Below are 18,051 nucleotides of genomic sequence, written 5' to 3'. Positions count from 1 at the left end.
ATCAGTGGAACAGAAGTTGCCTCCAGAGGTTGTGAATGCCCCAACACTGGAAGTCTTTAAGAAGAGGTTGGATAGCCATTTGCCTGAAACGGTATAGGATTTCCTGCCTAGGCAGGGGGTTAGACTAGAAGACCTCCAAGGTCCCTTCCAACTCTGCTATTGTATTGTATTGTAATTTAATGACAAGAAGGACTAGGGGAGACATGATAGCAGTCTTCCAATATCTCAGGGGCTGCCCCAAAGAAGAGGGAGTCAAACTATTCTCCAAGGCACCCGAGGGTAGAACAAGAAGCAATGGGTGGAAACTAATCAAGGAGAGAAGCAACTTAGAACTGAGGAGAAACTTCCTGACAGTTAGAACAATTAATCAGTGGAACAGAAGTTGCCTCCAGAAGTTGTGAATGCCCTAATACTGGAAGTCTTTTAGAAGATGTTGGAGAGCCATTTGTCTGGAATGGTATAAGGTTTCCTGCCTAGGCAGGGGGTTAGACTAGAAGACCTCCAAGGTCCCTTCCAAATCTACTATTGTATTGTATTGTATTGTATTGTATTGTATTGTATTGTATTGTATTGTATTGTATTGTATTGTATTGTATTGTATTGTATTATTGTATTGTATTGTATTGTATTGTATTGTATTGTATTGTATTATTGTATTGTATTGTATTGTATTGTATTGTATTATTGTATTGTATTGTATTGTATTGTATTATTGTATTGTATTGTATTGTATTGTATTATTGTATTGTATTGTATTATTGTATTGTATTGTATTGTATTATTGTATTGTATTGTATTGTATTGTATTGCATTGCATTGTATTGCATTGCATTGTATTGTATTATTGTATTGTATTGTATTGCATTGCATTGCATTGTATTGTATTGTGTTGTATTGTATTATTGTATTGTATTGTATTGTGTTATATTGTATTGTGTTGTATTGTATTGTATTGTATTATTGTATTGTATTGTATTATTGTATTGTATTGCATTGCATTGCATTGCATTGCATTGCATTGTATTGTGTTGTATTGTATTGTATTGTATTATTGTATTGTATTGTATTGTGTTGTATTGTATTGTATTGTATTATTGTATTGTATTGTGTTGTATTGTATTATTGTATTGTATTGTATTGTGTTGTGTTGTATTGTATTGTATTGTATTATTGTATTGTATTGTATTGTATTATTGTATTGTATTGTATTGTATTGTATTGTATTGTATTGTATTGCATTGCATTGCATTGTATTGTATTGTATTGTAGTGTATTGTAGACTGTCGGAAATCAGTTGTTTTCTAGCCAAGCAAATTGCAACCTTCATCCTGGACTGCCAACGTGATCTTGCTGCTGCGTCTCGCTTCTATTCTTGCCTTCAAAGCTAGGGACATTCTTGGAAACATAGGAGACATGGTTACATGGGAATATCAGGCCCCCATAGATAAACTAGGGACCAAACTGGGGAGTTTTCCTGGCTCGTAAAGCCGAAGAACAACCTGCACAAGGCGATAGGAATTCTCCATAGATAAGGGAGACAGAGAGAGGAGCTTGAACAAAAGGACGCTTTAAAGATCAGGTTGGTAACGAATCTTTGTCTCTTGAGTGGATAAACTTTGTTTCTATCTGCCTAAAATGTATATAATCCTCTGAGCCCCTCTTGCTATGGCTCTTCCTTCCGTGCATTTATTTTTAGGCTTCGGAGATCGTTTTATCACCCAGCTTTTGCTATGGCCATCAATAAAAGCTGGCATTTTTTGCAAATCTCACTCCCTTTGGCATTTCAGCGGCTCTGGGAAACTGCTGGAACCTTACAATAATACAATACAAGAGCAGAGTTGGAAGGGACCTTGGAGGTCTTCTAGTCCAACCCCCTGCCTAGGCAGGAAACCCTATACCGTTTCAGGCAAATGGCTATCCAACATCTTCTTAAAGACTTCCAGTGTTGGGTCATTCACAACTTCTGGAGGCAACGTCTGTTCCACTGATTAATTGTTCTCACTGTCAGGAAGTTTCTCCTCAGTTCTAAGTTGCTTCTCTCTTTGATTAGTTTCCACCCATTGCTTCTTGTTCTACCCTCAGGTGCCTTGGAAAATAGCTTGACTCCCTCTTCTTTGTGGCAACCCCTGAGATATTGGAAGGCTGCTATCATGTCTCCCCTAGTCCTTCTTTTCATTAAATTACAATACAATACAATAGGAGAGTTGGAAGGGACCTTGGAGGTCTTCTAGTCCAACCCCCTCCTGCCTAGGCAGGAAACCCTATACCGTTCCAGACAAATGGTATCCAACATCTTCTTAAAGACTTCCAGTGTTGGGGCATTCACAACTTCTGGAGGTAACTTCTGCTCCACTGATTCATTGTTCTCACTGTCAGGAAGTTTCTCCTCAGTTCTAAGTTGCTTCTCTCCTTGATTAGTTTCCACCCATTGCTTCTTGTTCTACCCCCAGGTGCCTTGGAGAATAGTTTGACTTCCTCTTCTTTGTTGCAACCCCTGAGATATTGGAAGACTGCTATCATGTCTCCCCTAGTCCTTCTTTCTCTTAAACTAGACATACCCAGTTTTTACAATACAATACAATAGCAGAGTTGGAAGGGACCTTGGAGGTCTTCTAGTCCAACCCCCTGCCTAGGTTGCAGATCCTGCAACCGTTCTTCATATGTTTTAGTCTCCAGTCCCCTAATCCTCTTTGTTGCTCTTCTCTGCACTCTTTCTAGAGTCTCCACATCTTTTCTACATCGTGGCAACCAAAACTGAATGCCGTATTCCAAGTGTGGCCTTACCAAGGGATTGTAAAGTGGTATTAACCCTTCACGTGATCTTGATTCTATCCCTCTGTTGATGCAGCCTAGAACTGTGTTGGCTTTTTTGGCAGCTGCTGCGCACATCTGGCTCCTATTTAAATAGCTATACGTTCATACTTCTTTTCCCACGTGTGCTCGACAAACCAAAATAAATCAAATCAATAGATAAAATAGCTTTGGAGCCCCGTGTCTCCCCGCATCAAATGCCTACCAAGGGCTGGCACTGTATGTGGGTGTTCGAGATCTGTTTCTGGAAATCCTCCTTGGAAATCTGAGTCACCACGTCTATGAAACGCAGCTGCCTTCGACGCTTGGAGGGACGGGCCGGAGACGGCTCGTACTCGGGCAGCTGGAGCTGGGAGGAAAGAAAGAAAGAAATAATTTTGGGGCTGACCTTGGACAGTCGGTGCCCCCCACCCCGGGGGGCGGCCTCTGAGTGGGAGTGGGGACCCTCTCTTTCCCATCCTCCTTTGATCTCACCTCGGGGCTCAGTGGGTGCCCACTCCTGGCCTTAACCCCGGGAGAAGGGGGAGTCGGTGGGAACCTGGGTTCTGCTCCCGGAGGAGTAATCTCTATAGATAAGGAAAAATGAGGAGGCACGTTGGGAAATCACCATATTTTTTCTCGCCCACGTAAAAAGGATGCCCGGAAAACAGGACTGTTTTTTTTTTCCCAAGAGAGAAAAGATTAAAGGCAGAAGGAGGCGCAAAAATATCTCAAGCCTCATTAAGCCCTGATTTTCCTTGGTCCCTCGGTCGAATCCGAACACGTTGGTAGGTTTTAGCCTTGTATGGTGTATACTTGCAATCGATTAGAATAGAGCTGGAAGGGACCTTGGAGGTCTTCTAGTCCAACCCCCTGTGCTCAAGCAGGAGACCTTACACCACTGGAGACAATTGGCTGTCCAATCTCTTCTTAGCATCCCACATGATCCCCAGCTTCCGACAAGCAACGTCAATGGAGGGGAAGCGGGATTCGCTTAACAACCGCCCGACTCACCTAACGACAGCGGCGATTGGCTTAACAACCGCGGCAAGTCGGTTGGTCAAATCGGACTCGTGACCCACTGAAAGGCCTCCTCGCTTAGCCGCGGGAATTCTGCTTCCAACTGTGCCCGTAAGCCAAGAACTACCGTATTTTTCGGAGTATAAGATGCACCTTTCCCCCTCCCCCCCTAAAAGAGGGTGCAAATTTGGCTGCGTCTTATATACCGAGTGTAGCTCCACCCACCCACTGTCCCCCCCACCCTTTTGGCCTCTGCCTCCCAGCAATTTACCGCCTTGCAGCAAACAGGGAAAATGGGGCTTGCGGAGGCTGCAGTAGGCTACGGCAATCCTGGCAGCCTGAAACAGCTGATCATCGGGAGGCCATTGGTGAAATTGAAAGTGAAACTTGCTGTTTGCTCCAGGAGGCAAATTGCTGGGAGGCAGAGGCAGGTTTTTTTTTTCTTGTGCTAATCAGGCTGTTCGCTGCAAGGAGGTAAGTCAATAACTATAACTGCCTATAGAAGGTTCAAATCATTAGACTTACTTTTTAAAGACGGCTTTATTATTGCCCTAGACAGCTTAACAAAATTGCTGGGAGGCAGAGGCAGATTTTTTTTTCTTGTGCTAATCAGGCTGTTTGGCACAAGGAGGTAAGTCAATAACTATAACTGCCTATAGAAGGTTTAAATCATTAGACTTACTTTTTAAAGACGGCTTTATTATTGTTCTAGACAGCTTAACAAAATTGCTGGGAGGCAGAGGCAGGTTTTTTTTTTCTTGTGCTAATCAGGCTGTTCGCTGCAAGGAGGTAAGTCAATAACTATAACTGCCTATAGAAGGTTCAAATCATTAGACTTACTTTTTAAAGACGGCTTTATTATTGCCCTAGACAGCTTAACAAAATTGCTGGGAGGCAGAGGCAGATTTTTTTTTCTTGTGCTAATCAGGCTGTTTGGCACAAGGAGGTAAGTCAATAACTATAACTGCCTATAGAAGGTTTAAATCATTAGACTTACTTTTTAAAGACGGCTTTATTATTGCCCTAGACAGCTTAACAAAATTGCTGGGAGGCAGAGGCAGATTTTTTTTTCTTGTGCTAATCAGGCTGTTTGGCACAAGGAGGTAAGTCAATAACTATAACTGCCTATAGAAGGTTTAAATCATTAGACTTACTTTTTAAAGACGGCTTTATTATTGTTCTAGACAGCTTAACAAAATTGCTGGGAGGCAGAGGCAGGTTTTTTTTTTCTTGTGCTAATCAGGCTGTTCGCTGCAAGGAGGTAAGTCAATAACTATAACTGCCTATAGAAGGTTCAAATCATTAGACTTACTTTTTAAAGACGGCTTTATTATTGCCCTAGACAGCTTAACAAAATTGCTGGGAGGCAGAGGCAGATTTTTTTTTTCTTGTGCTAATCAGGCTGTTTGGCACAAGGAGGTAAGTCAATAACTATAACTGCCTATAGAAGGTTCAAATCATTAGACTTACTTTTTAAAGACGGCTTTATTATTGTTCTAGACAGCTTAACAAAATTGCTGGGAGGCAGAGGCAGATTTTTTTTTTCTTGTGCTAATCAGGCTGTTCAGTGCAAGGAGGTAAGTCAATAACTATAACTGCCTATAGAAGGTTCAAATCATTAGACTTGCTTTTTAAAGACGGCTTTATTATTGCCCTAGACAGCTTAACAAAATTGCTGGGAGGCAGAGGCAGATTTTTTTCCACTTGTTTTCCTCCCCCAAAGCTAGGTGCGTCTTATACTCCGAAAAATACGGTCGGTTATTGTTAGTATTATTACTCATAGAATCGGGCCTTTTTTTTGAGTCAAATCAAAGGGAAAGTTTGCTTGAAGGGGGGAGCTCCACGGATCACCCCACTTACCCAAAGGCTGCAGAGGTACGCTTACAGAAGGTCGGGTCTCTTCTCTCAACAGCGGTCCCGTTTCTTTCGCTGCCACGGTCTCCTCCGCAATCCTAACGCCCCCCAAAATTAAAAATAAAAACAAAAATTATTTCTGATTCGTTTTATCTCCAAGATAACAGTCTTCCAGCTTGTCCCCAAGGTGCTTTTTTCAGGAGGCAACTGGACTTTCTTGCTTTTGCTTCTGAAGACGTTCCGCTTCTCATCCAAGGAGCTTCTTCAGCTCTGCCTGGAGGGTGGGGAACGGAAGGATTTGTCCTCCTTGCAGACGGCTGGTCATTTGCATCCTTTTTAGAGAGCCGTTGAGGCCGCTTGGAGCTTTGTCTGTGTCCTCGGGGGTCCCCTGAGAGAGGTGCAAATAGGTGTGGAGCCTTCTTGGAACTGTTGAAAGGACTGTGTTGTAAACTGGAGATAGTTGATGTCGTATTCCTCCCCCCTCTGTTGAAAGAGGGGTGTTCAGTTTTGACATCGGTGGCCTCTTTGACCCCTGTTTCAAAGCAGCGGTCCTCTCTTGTCCAAAATGTGGACTTTGCTGCCTTCAAAAGAAGGGGCTTTGTCTTTTAAATGCAGACTGCCGAATCTAGTCCCGATGGGTTTCTTCCGTGTTGGGCCGTACGGGTGTGAAGCGGCTGTTTTGTTTCCCCAATCTCCAGATCTTCACATGTCTCACTGCATTGGACTACATAGACCAGGGGGCCTCAACGACTCGCTAAAAAGAATGTAAATGACCAGCTTCTCTGCAAGGAGTATAAATCCTTCCGTCCTCCGCCATCCGGACAGAGCTGACGAAGCTTCTTGGATGAAGCTTCTTGAGGCGAATAATGTTAAAATTGCAAACACAAACTAGCAAACATCTCCTTGCCAATCAAAGAGCAAAGCAGGGATGAAACCATTAACACAGCAATCACGCAAAAGCCAGAATCATTAGCACAAAGCTACAAAAACAAAAAACAAAAATATCAGACTTCAAAGGTAAAAAGAGTTTAAAAATATCGAGTCAATCCCAGTTTGGTAGCTAGCCCAGGAAGGGTGTCCTCGCTGCTTGCACCTCCTTCCTGAAAAATAAAATGCCTGGCTTCCACGCAGCTGTTCCGCTCAAATTATTTTTCACCCTTCCCGGCGGGAAATTCCAACCTAGCAAAGGAAGATTTGAAAACCTCCCAACAGGCAACAGGAAAGGCATCTGGCCATTAAACACTTGGCTCCATTCGGTTGCCCAGATTCCACCCCACGAGGGGTTATGAGGTTGTTAAGTGAAGTTTCCCCGAAAATATGACATGTCCTTGAAAATAAGGCCATGCTAGATTTTTGGGGTGGGCAAAAATATAAGCCCTCCCCAGAAAATAAGCCCTTGGTCAACCACTATCTCCACCACCCCGGCCAGGCAGAGCGCCATTCGCAAATAAGACCCTGTCTTATTTTCGGGGAAACACGGTAGGGAGTCCTCAACTTACATCACAATTCAGCCCAACGTTTCTATGGCTAAGTGAGAACATTGGCTAAGTCCGTTTGGTCCCGTTTTACGACTTTTCTGGCCGTGTTTGGTGAAGCGAATCGCGGCAGTTCTTAAGTCAGTAGTAACCTGGTTGTTAAGTGGATCTGGCTTCCCCGGGGACTTTGCAAAAGGGGCCCCGGGGACACAGCAACGGTCGTAAATAGGAACCAGTTGCCAATTTTGATCGCGTGTCCCACGAGGAGGCTGCAAAGAGTGAGAAACGGTCGTATGTCACTTTTTTCGGTGCCGCTGTCACTTCGAACGGTCACTAAAAGGATTGTGGTTTTAAGTCGAGGGCCCCCTGTATATATCGTTCCGCAGAGATTGTTTAAATCCCTTAAATTGTGCTTTACCCTGTGGGAGGCGACAGCCCCAAGGACATCCACGGCTCTCGGGCTCGGGCTTCCTCCACAGATTCTGGAGAAGAAGAAGGAAAAAAGAGCGAAAGGGAAAATGTACAAGCACCCTCATGAATCAAAGTGAGGAATGTGATCGGAGGAAGCTACAGCCTGAGAGAGGGAGGGAATTGGGAAGCTAGGAGAAATGTTGGAAATGAACACGGAGTAGAGAGGCCTGTTGTGTAACCACTTTGCAGAAAAGGCTTTTGTAAAAAAATTTAAAAGGCCAGGTTTCTCCATTCCATTCCATTCCAAACTCTATTCTATTCTATTCTATTCTATTCTGTTCTGTTCTGCTCTGCTCTGCTCTGTTCTGTTCTATTCTATTCTATTCTATTCTATTCTACTCTACTTATTCTATTCTAGTGTCTATCCTATCCTATTCCATACAATTCATAGCTTCTAGAAAAACCTTTGGGAAAGGTGAGCAAATCTACCAATGAGAAGAAAGAGTAAGAATTTCTTCTCTCTCTCTCTCTCTCTCTCTCTCTCATCTCTCTCTCTCTCTCTAATCTTAATCCCCTCCTCTCTCTATCTCTAGCTAGATATCATCTATCTATCTATCTATCTATCTATCTATCTATCTATCTATCTCTTAATCATCTATCTATCTATCTATCTATCTATCTCTTAATCATCTATCTATCTATCTATCTATCTATCTATCTATCTATCTATCTATCTATATCTCTCAATCATCAATCAATCAAATCAATCAATCTATCTATCTACTTCTATCTATCTATCTATCTATCTATCTATCTATCTATCTATCATCTATCTATCTATCTATCTATCTATCTATCTATCTATCTATCTATCTATCTATCTATCTATCTATCTATCTATCTACGCCCGGTCGTTTGTACCAACCCCCGCAATCTAGGTGGCCAGGAACTACAGAGCCCGGGCCTACGGCTGATGCTTTGCAATGCAAGGTCCGTAACCAACAAGGCCCCCCTCATTAATGAGCTGATCTCTGAGGGGGAGCTGGACCTTGCAGGGATAACGGAGACCTGGTTGGGCCACGAGGGTGGTTTACCCCTCGTGGAAATGTGCCCACCAGGTTTCCGCGCATTCCATCAGCCTCGGGCCCTGGGTAAGGGTGGTGGGGTGGCGGTAGTTATACGGGAAGGTCTAGAGCCGAGGGAGTTCACTGTTCCTCAGATATCCGGGTGTGAGTCCCTTGGTGTGAAATGGGGCCCAGGGAGGCAGTTGGGTTTGCTGATTGTATACTTGGCTCCTCGCTATACATCAGCGGCCCTGCCCGAGCTCCTCGAGCTGATCTCGGAGACGGCAGTTGAGATCCCCAGGCTTGTGGTTATGGGGGATTTCAACCTGCCGTCGACGGGAGCAGCGTCTGAGGTGGCTCGGGAGTTCATGGCTTCCATGACAGCCATGGGCCTGACCCAGTTAATTCAGGGCCCCACACACGAAGGTGGCCACACATTGGACCTTGTTTTTGTATCTGAGCAGTGGACGAGTGATCTGGGTATAGGGGACTTCGTTATTACACCCCTGTCATGGTCGGATCACTCATGTCTCCGGCTGGACTTCCCTGGCGCTACCCCCCACCGCGAGGTGGCGGGACCAGATGGTCCAAGCTGGTACCGCCCCAAGCGCCTGATGGAGCCGGATAGGTTCCAGACGGAGCTTGGGCCATTACCTGTAGCCCTGACCCGCGCTCGGTCGGAGGACCTAGCGGCCACCTGGAATAGGGCGGCGGCTGGGGCCTTGGACCGGGTTGCGCCTTTGCGACCTCTCCTGCGGCAGCGACCCACCCGGGCTCCTTGGTATACCGAGGAGCTGAGGGTGATGAAGCGCCATAGGAGACGTCTAGAGAGCAGGTGGAGGTCCTCACGCTCCGAATCTGATCGAACACAGGTAAGAGCCTATTTACGGACCTACCTTGTGGCATTAAGGGCGGCCAAACGTAGATATTGCGCTGCTCTTATTGCGTCCGCAGATAACCGCCCTGCCGCCCTGTTTAGGGTGACCCGCTCCCTCTTGTCACAGAGGACGCAGGGGGCACCCTTGCAGGGCAGAGCAGAGGAGTTTGGGGAATATCTGCAGGATAAAGTCGCTCAGATCCGGAGCGGATGGGCCCCCCTCAGTGGACCAGACGGGCCGCCAACAGCGAGTCTTGTGAGACCATCCTGGGAGGAGTTTGATTCTGTTGCCCCCGAGGATTTGGATAGGTTGCGTGGACGGCTATGACCCACCACATGTTTAATGGACCCGTGTCCCTCCTGGTTGGTACTGGCATCTTGGGAGGTGACCCGAGGCTGGCTTCTGGGCCTGGTGAATGCCTCATTGGGTGAGGGATCCTTACCAGCCGCCTTGAAGGAGGCGGTGGTGAGACCCTTACTTAAGAGGCCTGCACTCGACCCAATGGAGCTAGCTAACTATCGTCCAGTCTCCAACCTTCCGTTTTTAGCGAAGGTTGTCGAGAATGTGGTGGCGCAGCAGTTTCCACAACACCTTGACGAATCCGAGTATCTAGACTCACGCCAGTCCGGCTTCCGACCCGGGCACAGCACAGAGACAGCCTTGGTCGCGTTGGTCGATGATCTCTGGAGGGCCAGAGATAGAGGTTGTTCCTCTATCCTGGTCCTATTAGACCTCTCGGCGGCTTTTGATACCATCGACCATGGTATCCTATTGCGCCGGTTGGAGGGGATAGGAGTCGGAGGTACCGTTCTGCGGTGGTTCGGCTCCTACCTCTCCGACCGGAAGCAATGTGTGTTGACAGGGGGACAGAGGTCGACCCCGAGGCCACTCACTTGTGGAGTGCCACAGGGGTCGGTCCTCTCGCCTCTCCTGTTCAACACATATGTGAACCCGCTGGGTGAGATCATCCGTGGTTTTGGGGTTGAGTGTCACTTCTACGCTGATGATACCCAGCTGTATATTTCAACCCCAAACCACCCCAACGAGGCTGTCGAAGTGATGTCCCGGTGTTTGGAAGCCGTCGGGGTCTGGATGGGGGACAACAGACTTAAACTCAACCCCTCCAAGACTGAGTGGCTGTGGCTACCGGCACCTCGGTTCAGCCAGCTGACTCCATCGCTGGCCATAGGGGGAGAACAATTGCCCCCTGTGGAACGGGCGCGCAATTTGGGCGTCCTCCTTGATGCCCGGCTGTCAATGGATGACCATGTGGCAGCCGTGGCGAGGGGGGCGTTCCACCAGGTTCGCCTGGTGCGCCAATTACGCCCCCTACTGGACCGGGATGCCCTACGCACGGTCACTCACGCGTTGGTGACGTCCCGCCTGGATTACTGCAACGCTCTCTACATGGGGCTGCCCTTGGGACGCGCCCGGAGACTGCAGTTAGTTCAGAACGCAGCCGCGCGGGCTGTGATGGGGAGTACGAGGTACTCCCACGTAACACCTCTCCTGCGCGAGCTGCACTGGCTACCTGTGGTTTTTCGGGTGCGTTTCAAGGTGCTGATTACCATCTTTAAAGCGCTCCATGGCACGGGACCTAGTTACTTGCGGGATCGCATCCTCCCACATACATCCCTGCGGCCAATTCGCTCACACAGAGAGGGACTTCTCCTGGTGCCGTCCACTAGGCAATGCCAACGGGCGACACCAAGGAGTAGGGCCTTCTCTGTGATGGGCCCAACCCTCTGGAATGACCTCCCCCCCGACATTAGAACCACTACTGACCTCCGCTCCTTCCGGCAAAAATTGAAGACTCACCTGTTCCGATTAGCAGGCCTGGCATAATTACAACTGTCCCTCCTGGCAAATGTATTAACTGGTTATTTTAGGGGTATTGTTTTTAACTTATTGTGTGTGTTTTAGGGGTTCAAAATCCTATATTTATATATATTGCTTTGTACAGTTCTTTTAATTCCATTTTTAACCTCCTCCATTCCAACTGTACATATTCAATTTTTATTGTATTTTGATATATTTTGCATGGACTGTACACCGCCCCGAGTCCCCTTTGGGAGAGGGGGCGGTCTAGAAGCATGAATAATAAATAAAATAAATAAATATCTATCTATCTCTATCTCTCAATCATCTATCTATCTATCTATCTATCTATCTATCTATCTATCTATCTATCTATCTATCTATCTATCATCTATCTATCTATCTATCTATCTATCTATCTATCTATCTATCTATCTCTATCTCTCAATCATCTATCTATCTATCTATCATCTATCTATCTATCTATCTATCTATCTATCTATCTATCTATCTATCTATCTCTATCTCTCAATCATCTATCTATCTCTTAATCATCTATCTATCTATCTATCTATCTATCTATCTATCTATCTATCTATCTATCTATCTATCTCTATCTCTCAATCATCTATCTATCTATCTTTCTATCTATCTATCTATCTATCTATCTATCTATCTATCTATCTATCTATCTATCTATCTATCTATATCTCTCAATCATCTATCTATCTATCTATCTATCTATCTATCTATCTATCTATCTATCTATCTATCTATCTATCTATCTATCTATCTATCTATCATCTATCATCTATCTATCATCTACCTATCTATCTCTATCTACTTCTCAAATGTTCCTCAAATGTTCCTGAGATTCAGGACCAAGAAAGAGCCGAAAAGTCTCACCCTTCTAAGTCCTTCCATTTCTCACCTTCCTCTGCGTGCCTTTTTCTGACAACGGCTTGAGGAGACAACGGTTCCCTCTCTGCCCCAGGCACCAGGAATCCTTCCTGCTCCACCAACAAGTCGATCTCTCCGGCTGTGATTTCAGGGAGATCGTGCTCGTCCTAAAGCAGGTAGAAGAATCTGCCGTGAACCTCTTAGTTAAGTGGGTCTCTCTGTCTTTCTCTCCCTCTCAAGATTGAACTGCTTTGCTTCTTTCAAACCGTAACGCTATTCAAATGCACAGGTCATGAAAGCCCAGAAAACCATCAAGGTCACCACTGCAGGTGCTCGAGAAAGAGATGGACAGTTCCCATAACAAAAGGATGTGTCATCATGGGAGAAGGTGATCACCCAGGGTTGGGGAGAAAGGCAGAGATGGTATTCTATTTTCTTCACTACCGGTTTGGTAGCGGGAGCAAGCACATTTGGGCATGCGCCAAATCTTCTGCGCATGTGCAGAAGGTCCTTGATGACGTCAGGGCGGGTGGGCGGAGCCTCACGCCGCCGTCACTACTGTTTTGCCTGAACAGGTGTGAACCGGTGAACCATACCACCTCTGGAGAAAGGGAAGCTATTGCTTAACTGGGCGAGCATTTGCATGGGGAAAAACCAGAGTTGGTTTTGATTCTTCAGTACCAAAATGGTGAATCCAATATAGTTTTATTTTGGGGAATTCAAAGTTCCCGAGAGTGATTCCTTATTTTGGGTTCACTGCCCTGTTTCCCCCCAAAATAAGATCTATCCTGAAAATAAGACCTGGCATGTTTTTAAGATGTGTGCCTAATATAAGCCCTCCCCCCAAAATAAGCCCTGCTCAAGAGCCTACGCAGCCAGTCGGCCACCAATTCCGTCTGGTTGTTTTGGTGCCGCAGCCACGAGATGAGGCAGGGGGGATTGAGCATACCTCAGGGCCCCCGCAGGCGGGCCGTCCACGCAGACACCTGCACCAAGAACCCAAGTGGCCGCCGGTTGACTTCTTCTGCTTACTCGTGGCCACAATGACGCAGGAGGCTGAGCGGTGTGTTGGTCCCGTGGCCACGAGGCGAGACAGGTGTCAGGGCGTGGGTGGCCTGGCTGGGGGAGCCCTGAGATAAGCTGGTGTGGGGCCCGTGAGGCAGCTTAACCCTCCTCAGGTCAGGCCTGCAGCCATCTTTTCTTTTGGCTCCTATTATTGTGGGAAGTGGGAGGGGCATTGTAAGGAGTTTAGATGATAGGCAGCCATAACAACGTTCTTTCTAAAAAGCCAAGGTCATCCTTTGTCTTTGGCACCCCTGCGTCTGACCGGAACTGGATGGGTGGAAGCTGCCAGCGTGGCAGTGGAAGATGGGACCCTGGGATGGACTTGTGGGTGTGGGGGCAAGATCTCGAACTTTCAACGGGGTGAGGAAGCGTTCAGGTTCGAGTTTTCCCAAACGGCTCTCTTAATAAATGGGGACTTTGAGCGATACTTTGCCTCGGACTCTGATTTGGTTCTGGATATTATTTGGAACCTTGACATTAACCCAAATTGACCCCTGCCTTGCAGCAGCAGCCCTGGCCCACTGTAGTGGCCTCCTGCCCTGCCACAAGCAAGCAGAAGTAGGTCCCCTACTACAGGGGTGTGTGGAGGGAATAAGACACCCCGCGAAAATCAGCCCCGGTGCTTATTTTGGCACCCAAAAGAAAATAAGACTCGGTCTTATATTAGGGGAAACGTGGTAGTTGGACCTATGACATCACAAATCACATCATCCTCGTTCTACCCCTCTTCCCCGCTTCCCAGCAGGAGGGGCTTACTTCAATTTTCAGCAGGGTGATGGGCTCGGATTCTTTGAGCCTGATCTCTTCCGGGGAGACCGTGAGCCTCGGTTTTCCTTTGGCATGAAAAAGAATTGAAAGTTAGTGGTTGGTTTTTGCAAAAAAAAATTTGCGCTCTCCCTTCGGGCTCAGAGCCGCGAAAGCGAACTAAAGCAGAAATGCCATTCGGTAGTCCTTGACTTACAACAGTTCATGACCATTGAAAAGTTGCGATGGCACTGAAAAAGGGGACTTACGGCTGTTTTTCACACTTACGACCACTGGTGGGTTTCAAAATATTTTAGAACCTCTTCCGTAGGTGTGGCCTGCTTTGTGGGAGTGGCTTGCCAGCCATGTGACTGGGTGGGAGTGGCTTGCCAGCCATGTGGCTGGGTGGGCGTGGCCAACTTGTAAAATGCGGTGAAACTCACTTAACAACGCTCCTGCTTAGCAAACAAAATGTTGGCTCAGGAACTCTGGCATTGAAGTGTGCAAGTCTTAAAGCTGTCAAGTTACAAGACTTTTGCACCCCTAACCTTTAGAAAAAAAACAAAACCCAGGGGTGTTCAAAGTTGACAGCTTTAAGACTTGTGGATTTTAACTCCCAGAATTCCTTCTCCAGTCATGTTGGCTCAGTGAAACTCACTTAACAACGTTCTTGCTTAGCAAACAAAATGTTGGCTCAGAAACTCTGGCATTGAAGCACACAAATCTTAAAGCTGTCAAGTTACAAGACCCTTGCACCCCTAACCCTTTAGGAAAAAAAAACCCAGGGGTGTTCAAAGTTGACAGCTTTAAGACTTGTGGACTTCAACTCCCAGAATTCCTCCTCTCGCTCTTCATCTTGATCATGTGCAGACGGGTGTGGGGAGGGAGCTGGAACCGGTTCTAAACGGCACTGTAGATTTGTGGAACCTCTTCTGTAGAAGAGGTTAGAACTGGCAGGAACCCACCCCTGCTTACGACCGATGGCCATGTGATCAAAATTCAGACACCTGGCAACCGATTCACATGTAGGATGATTGCAATGTCCCGAGGTCAGCGTTTGTGACTGTCTGACGAGCACAGTCAACGGGGAAGCCAGGTTAACTTTTTAAAAATGCAGCCGTTCACTTAACGATGCTGGCTAGAAAGGTCGTAAAACAGGGCAAAGCTTACTTCCCCGATGTCTGCCTTAGCAACAGACATTTTGGGCTGAGCTGTGGTCCTACGTCGAGGACAATCGCTACAGCAAAATAAAGAATCGGCCTTGCAAAGCCAGGGAATTTGTTGCTTTTCATTCATGGCACAGGGACGTGCATGGTTCGCCTTTAATGAGTCAAAAGATGCTGGGCTTTTTTTTTTTTGGTTTTTAATTTTTGCAGATTGAAGGGAATCATAATAAGGATATACTAAATAATACCATACTAGACGGTAACCTTTTCTATACTTGCATTTACAAACATTCGTTTCCTGCAATAGAGATGAAATACGATGCCCTTTGTAGTCGCAACACAAATATGCCACATTAGACCCTTATGGTTTGTATTTCATGCAACTAAGGAAAGAACTGTTATTAGGGTCTGTAAAATATCTGGCAAATTTCAGAATGTGTCTCCTCCATGCCATTTGAACTCGTATCGATCTCCTGCAATTTATGGGCATAGAACTATCCCGGAAAGGAGCTGTAAAAGTGACAGCTTGTGATCTTCCTGAGAAGCTAAGTGATCAATTGAGAGAGATAAGGAGATCGCTGGAGGGGATAATTAAGATACTCTATCCTGCCCAGAGGATAGAGGGTAAACAAATGGAAGAAGCCAGGATGTTGTTTGATGATGTTTCTAACTGTATAATGGTGTAAAAAGTAAGGTTCTACATTTAGGCAAGAAAAACAAAATGCACAGGGACAGTATAGGTGGTACCTTGCTCAACAGTAGTAACTGTGAAAGGGATCTTGGAGTCCTAGTGGACAACCATTTAAATAGGAGCCAGCCTTGTGCAGCAGCTGCCAAAAAAGCCAACACAGTTCTAGGCTGCATAAACAGAGGGAGAGAATCAGGACCACATGAAGTGTTAATACCACTTTATAAGGCCTTGATAAGGCCACACTTGGAATACAGCATTCAGTTTTGGTCGCCACGATGTAGAAATGATGTGGAGAAAGAGTGCAGAGAAGAGCAACAAAGAGGATTAGAGAACTGGGGACTAAAACATAGGAAGAACTGTTGCAGGAACTGGGTATGTCTAGTTGAATGAAAAGAAGGACCAGGGGAGACATGACAGCAGTCTTCCAATATCTCAGGGGTTGCCACAAAGAAGAGGGAGTCAAACTATTCTCCAAGGCACCTGAGGGTAGAACAAGAAGCAATGGGTGGAAACTAATCCAGGAGAGAAGCAACTTAGAACTGAGGAGAAACTTCCTGACAGTGAGAACAATTAATCAGTGGAACAGAAGTTGCCTCCAGAAGTTGTGAATGCCCCAACACTGGAAGTCTTTAAGAAGATGTTGGATAGCCATTTGTCTGAAGTGGTATAGGGTTTCCTGCCTAGGCAGGGTGTTGGACTAGAAGACCTCCAAGGTCCCTTCCAACTCTGCTATTGTATTGTATTGTATTGTGTTGTGTTGTGTTGTGTTGTGTTGTGTTGTATTGTATTGTATTGTATTGTATTGTATTGTATTCTATTCTATTCTATTCTATTCTATTCTATTCTATTCTATTCTAAAAAGGCGCTACACCTTCTCTGAAGAGTAGTTCTTCCCTGCATATCCTTGGGGTATGTTGGGAACAACTGACCATCATTCTTTAAACTTTGATCAAAGATTAAACTCTGATTGTTACTCAAGCCTCCATTTAAGTCACATTTTTGGCTCATTGTGATGTATTGTTAAACTTCTGTGGGTCTCAACGTATTCTCAAACCTTACAAAACGATTACCGGGCGAGGAAGGGAATTGCATGGGGTTATTTCGATCTAACAACTGTCCCACAGCTGCAGAGGCATTCAAGCAAGCGATAATCCAACGGAAGGAAGGGGAGGCTTTATGCAAACGGGATGAATCATTGCTAAACTTCGGGGCTGGCTGTTGGCAAGTTGGAAACATCACACCCCGAAGCTGCGGAGAAAAAAAAAATGCAAAAAAAAAAAAGAGAAAAGAAAGCAGGGCAGCCAAAATAAGTCCCCAAATAAGGAGGGTTGGGTCACAACAAAAGCCCCTCCACCTTAATTCCTGCAAAGCTCATGTCTTCCTATCACACACACACACACACACACACACACATCGGTTGCTTTTTCAAAAGGCAACTAGACTTTTCTGTGTTTTTCCTCGAAGGCGTTTCACTTCTCATCCAAGAAGCTGCTTCAGTTCTGGTTGAACGGGGGAGAAGGGAAGGATTTATACTTTTTGCAGGCAGCCGGTCATTTCCAATTTTTTTTTGAGAGAGAGAGAGCCCTTGAGGCCGCCTGGAGGTTTATCTGTGCCCTCGGGATCACCTGGGGAGTGAAAACGGGTGAGGATCTTTTTGGAAACTGCTGAAAGGACTGTGTCGTGAACAGGAGATACCGTATTTTTCGGAGTATAAGACGCACCTTTCCCCCCCAAAAAAAAGGAGGGTGAAAATCTGGGTGTGTCTTATACACTGAATACAGCATTTTTGGCCTCCTGAAAACCCTGCCACTTTCACAAAAATGGACGTGCGTAGCCTTTAGGAGGCTTCCGGAGTGCTCCTGGGGGCTGGGGAGGGAATAAATGAGTGAAAAACAGGCCATTTTTTTGCTTGTTTTTGCCCCCCCCCCCCCCGATCCCAGGAGCACTCTACAAGCCTCCTATAGGCTATGCATGCCCTGTTTTTCACACACAAAAAATGAGGCCTGCAGAATGCAAAAACTTTTTTTAAAATTATCTCTTCAAAAGCCTGGTGCTCTCTACATGGGGCTTCCCTTGAAAAAAAAATTATCTCTTGAAAAAAAAATTATCTCTTCAAAAGCCTGGTGCTCTCTACATGGGGCTTCCCTTGAAATGCACTCGGAGACTACAGTTGGT

General features: G+C 45.9%; 1 protein-coding gene across 1 annotated transcript in view; it reads right to left on the bottom strand.

Moving 5' to 3' along the window:
• Positions 1–18,051, bottom strand: part of LOC309400632 (meiotic recombination protein REC8 homolog) — a gene marked incomplete at its 5' end in the record, with an annotated part of 40,152 nt that overhangs the window by 10,898 nt on the left and 11,203 nt on the right. Inside the window, 7 exons of the mRNA XM_081969192.1 lie at positions 1,377–1,395; positions 3,017–3,160; positions 3,286–3,377; positions 5,671–5,762; positions 7,558–7,621; positions 12,242–12,377; positions 14,032–14,108. Of these exons, the coding sequence (XP_081825318.1) occupies positions 1,377–1,395; positions 3,017–3,160; positions 3,286–3,377; positions 5,671–5,762; positions 7,558–7,621; positions 12,242–12,377; positions 14,032–14,108 (624 nt within the window). The remainder of the gene's footprint in view (positions 1–1,376; positions 1,396–3,016; positions 3,161–3,285; positions 3,378–5,670; positions 5,763–7,557; positions 7,622–12,241; positions 12,378–14,031; positions 14,109–18,051) is intronic.

The sequence above is a fragment of the Natrix helvetica genome (genome assembly GCF_964273705.1).
Source record: "Natrix helvetica genome assembly, chromosome: W".
NCBI lineage: Eukaryota > Metazoa > Chordata > Lepidosauria > Squamata > Natricidae > Natrix > Natrix helvetica.
Note: the sequence above shows the minus strand (reverse complement) of the source record. Positions and strands in the feature narration are given on the sequence as shown.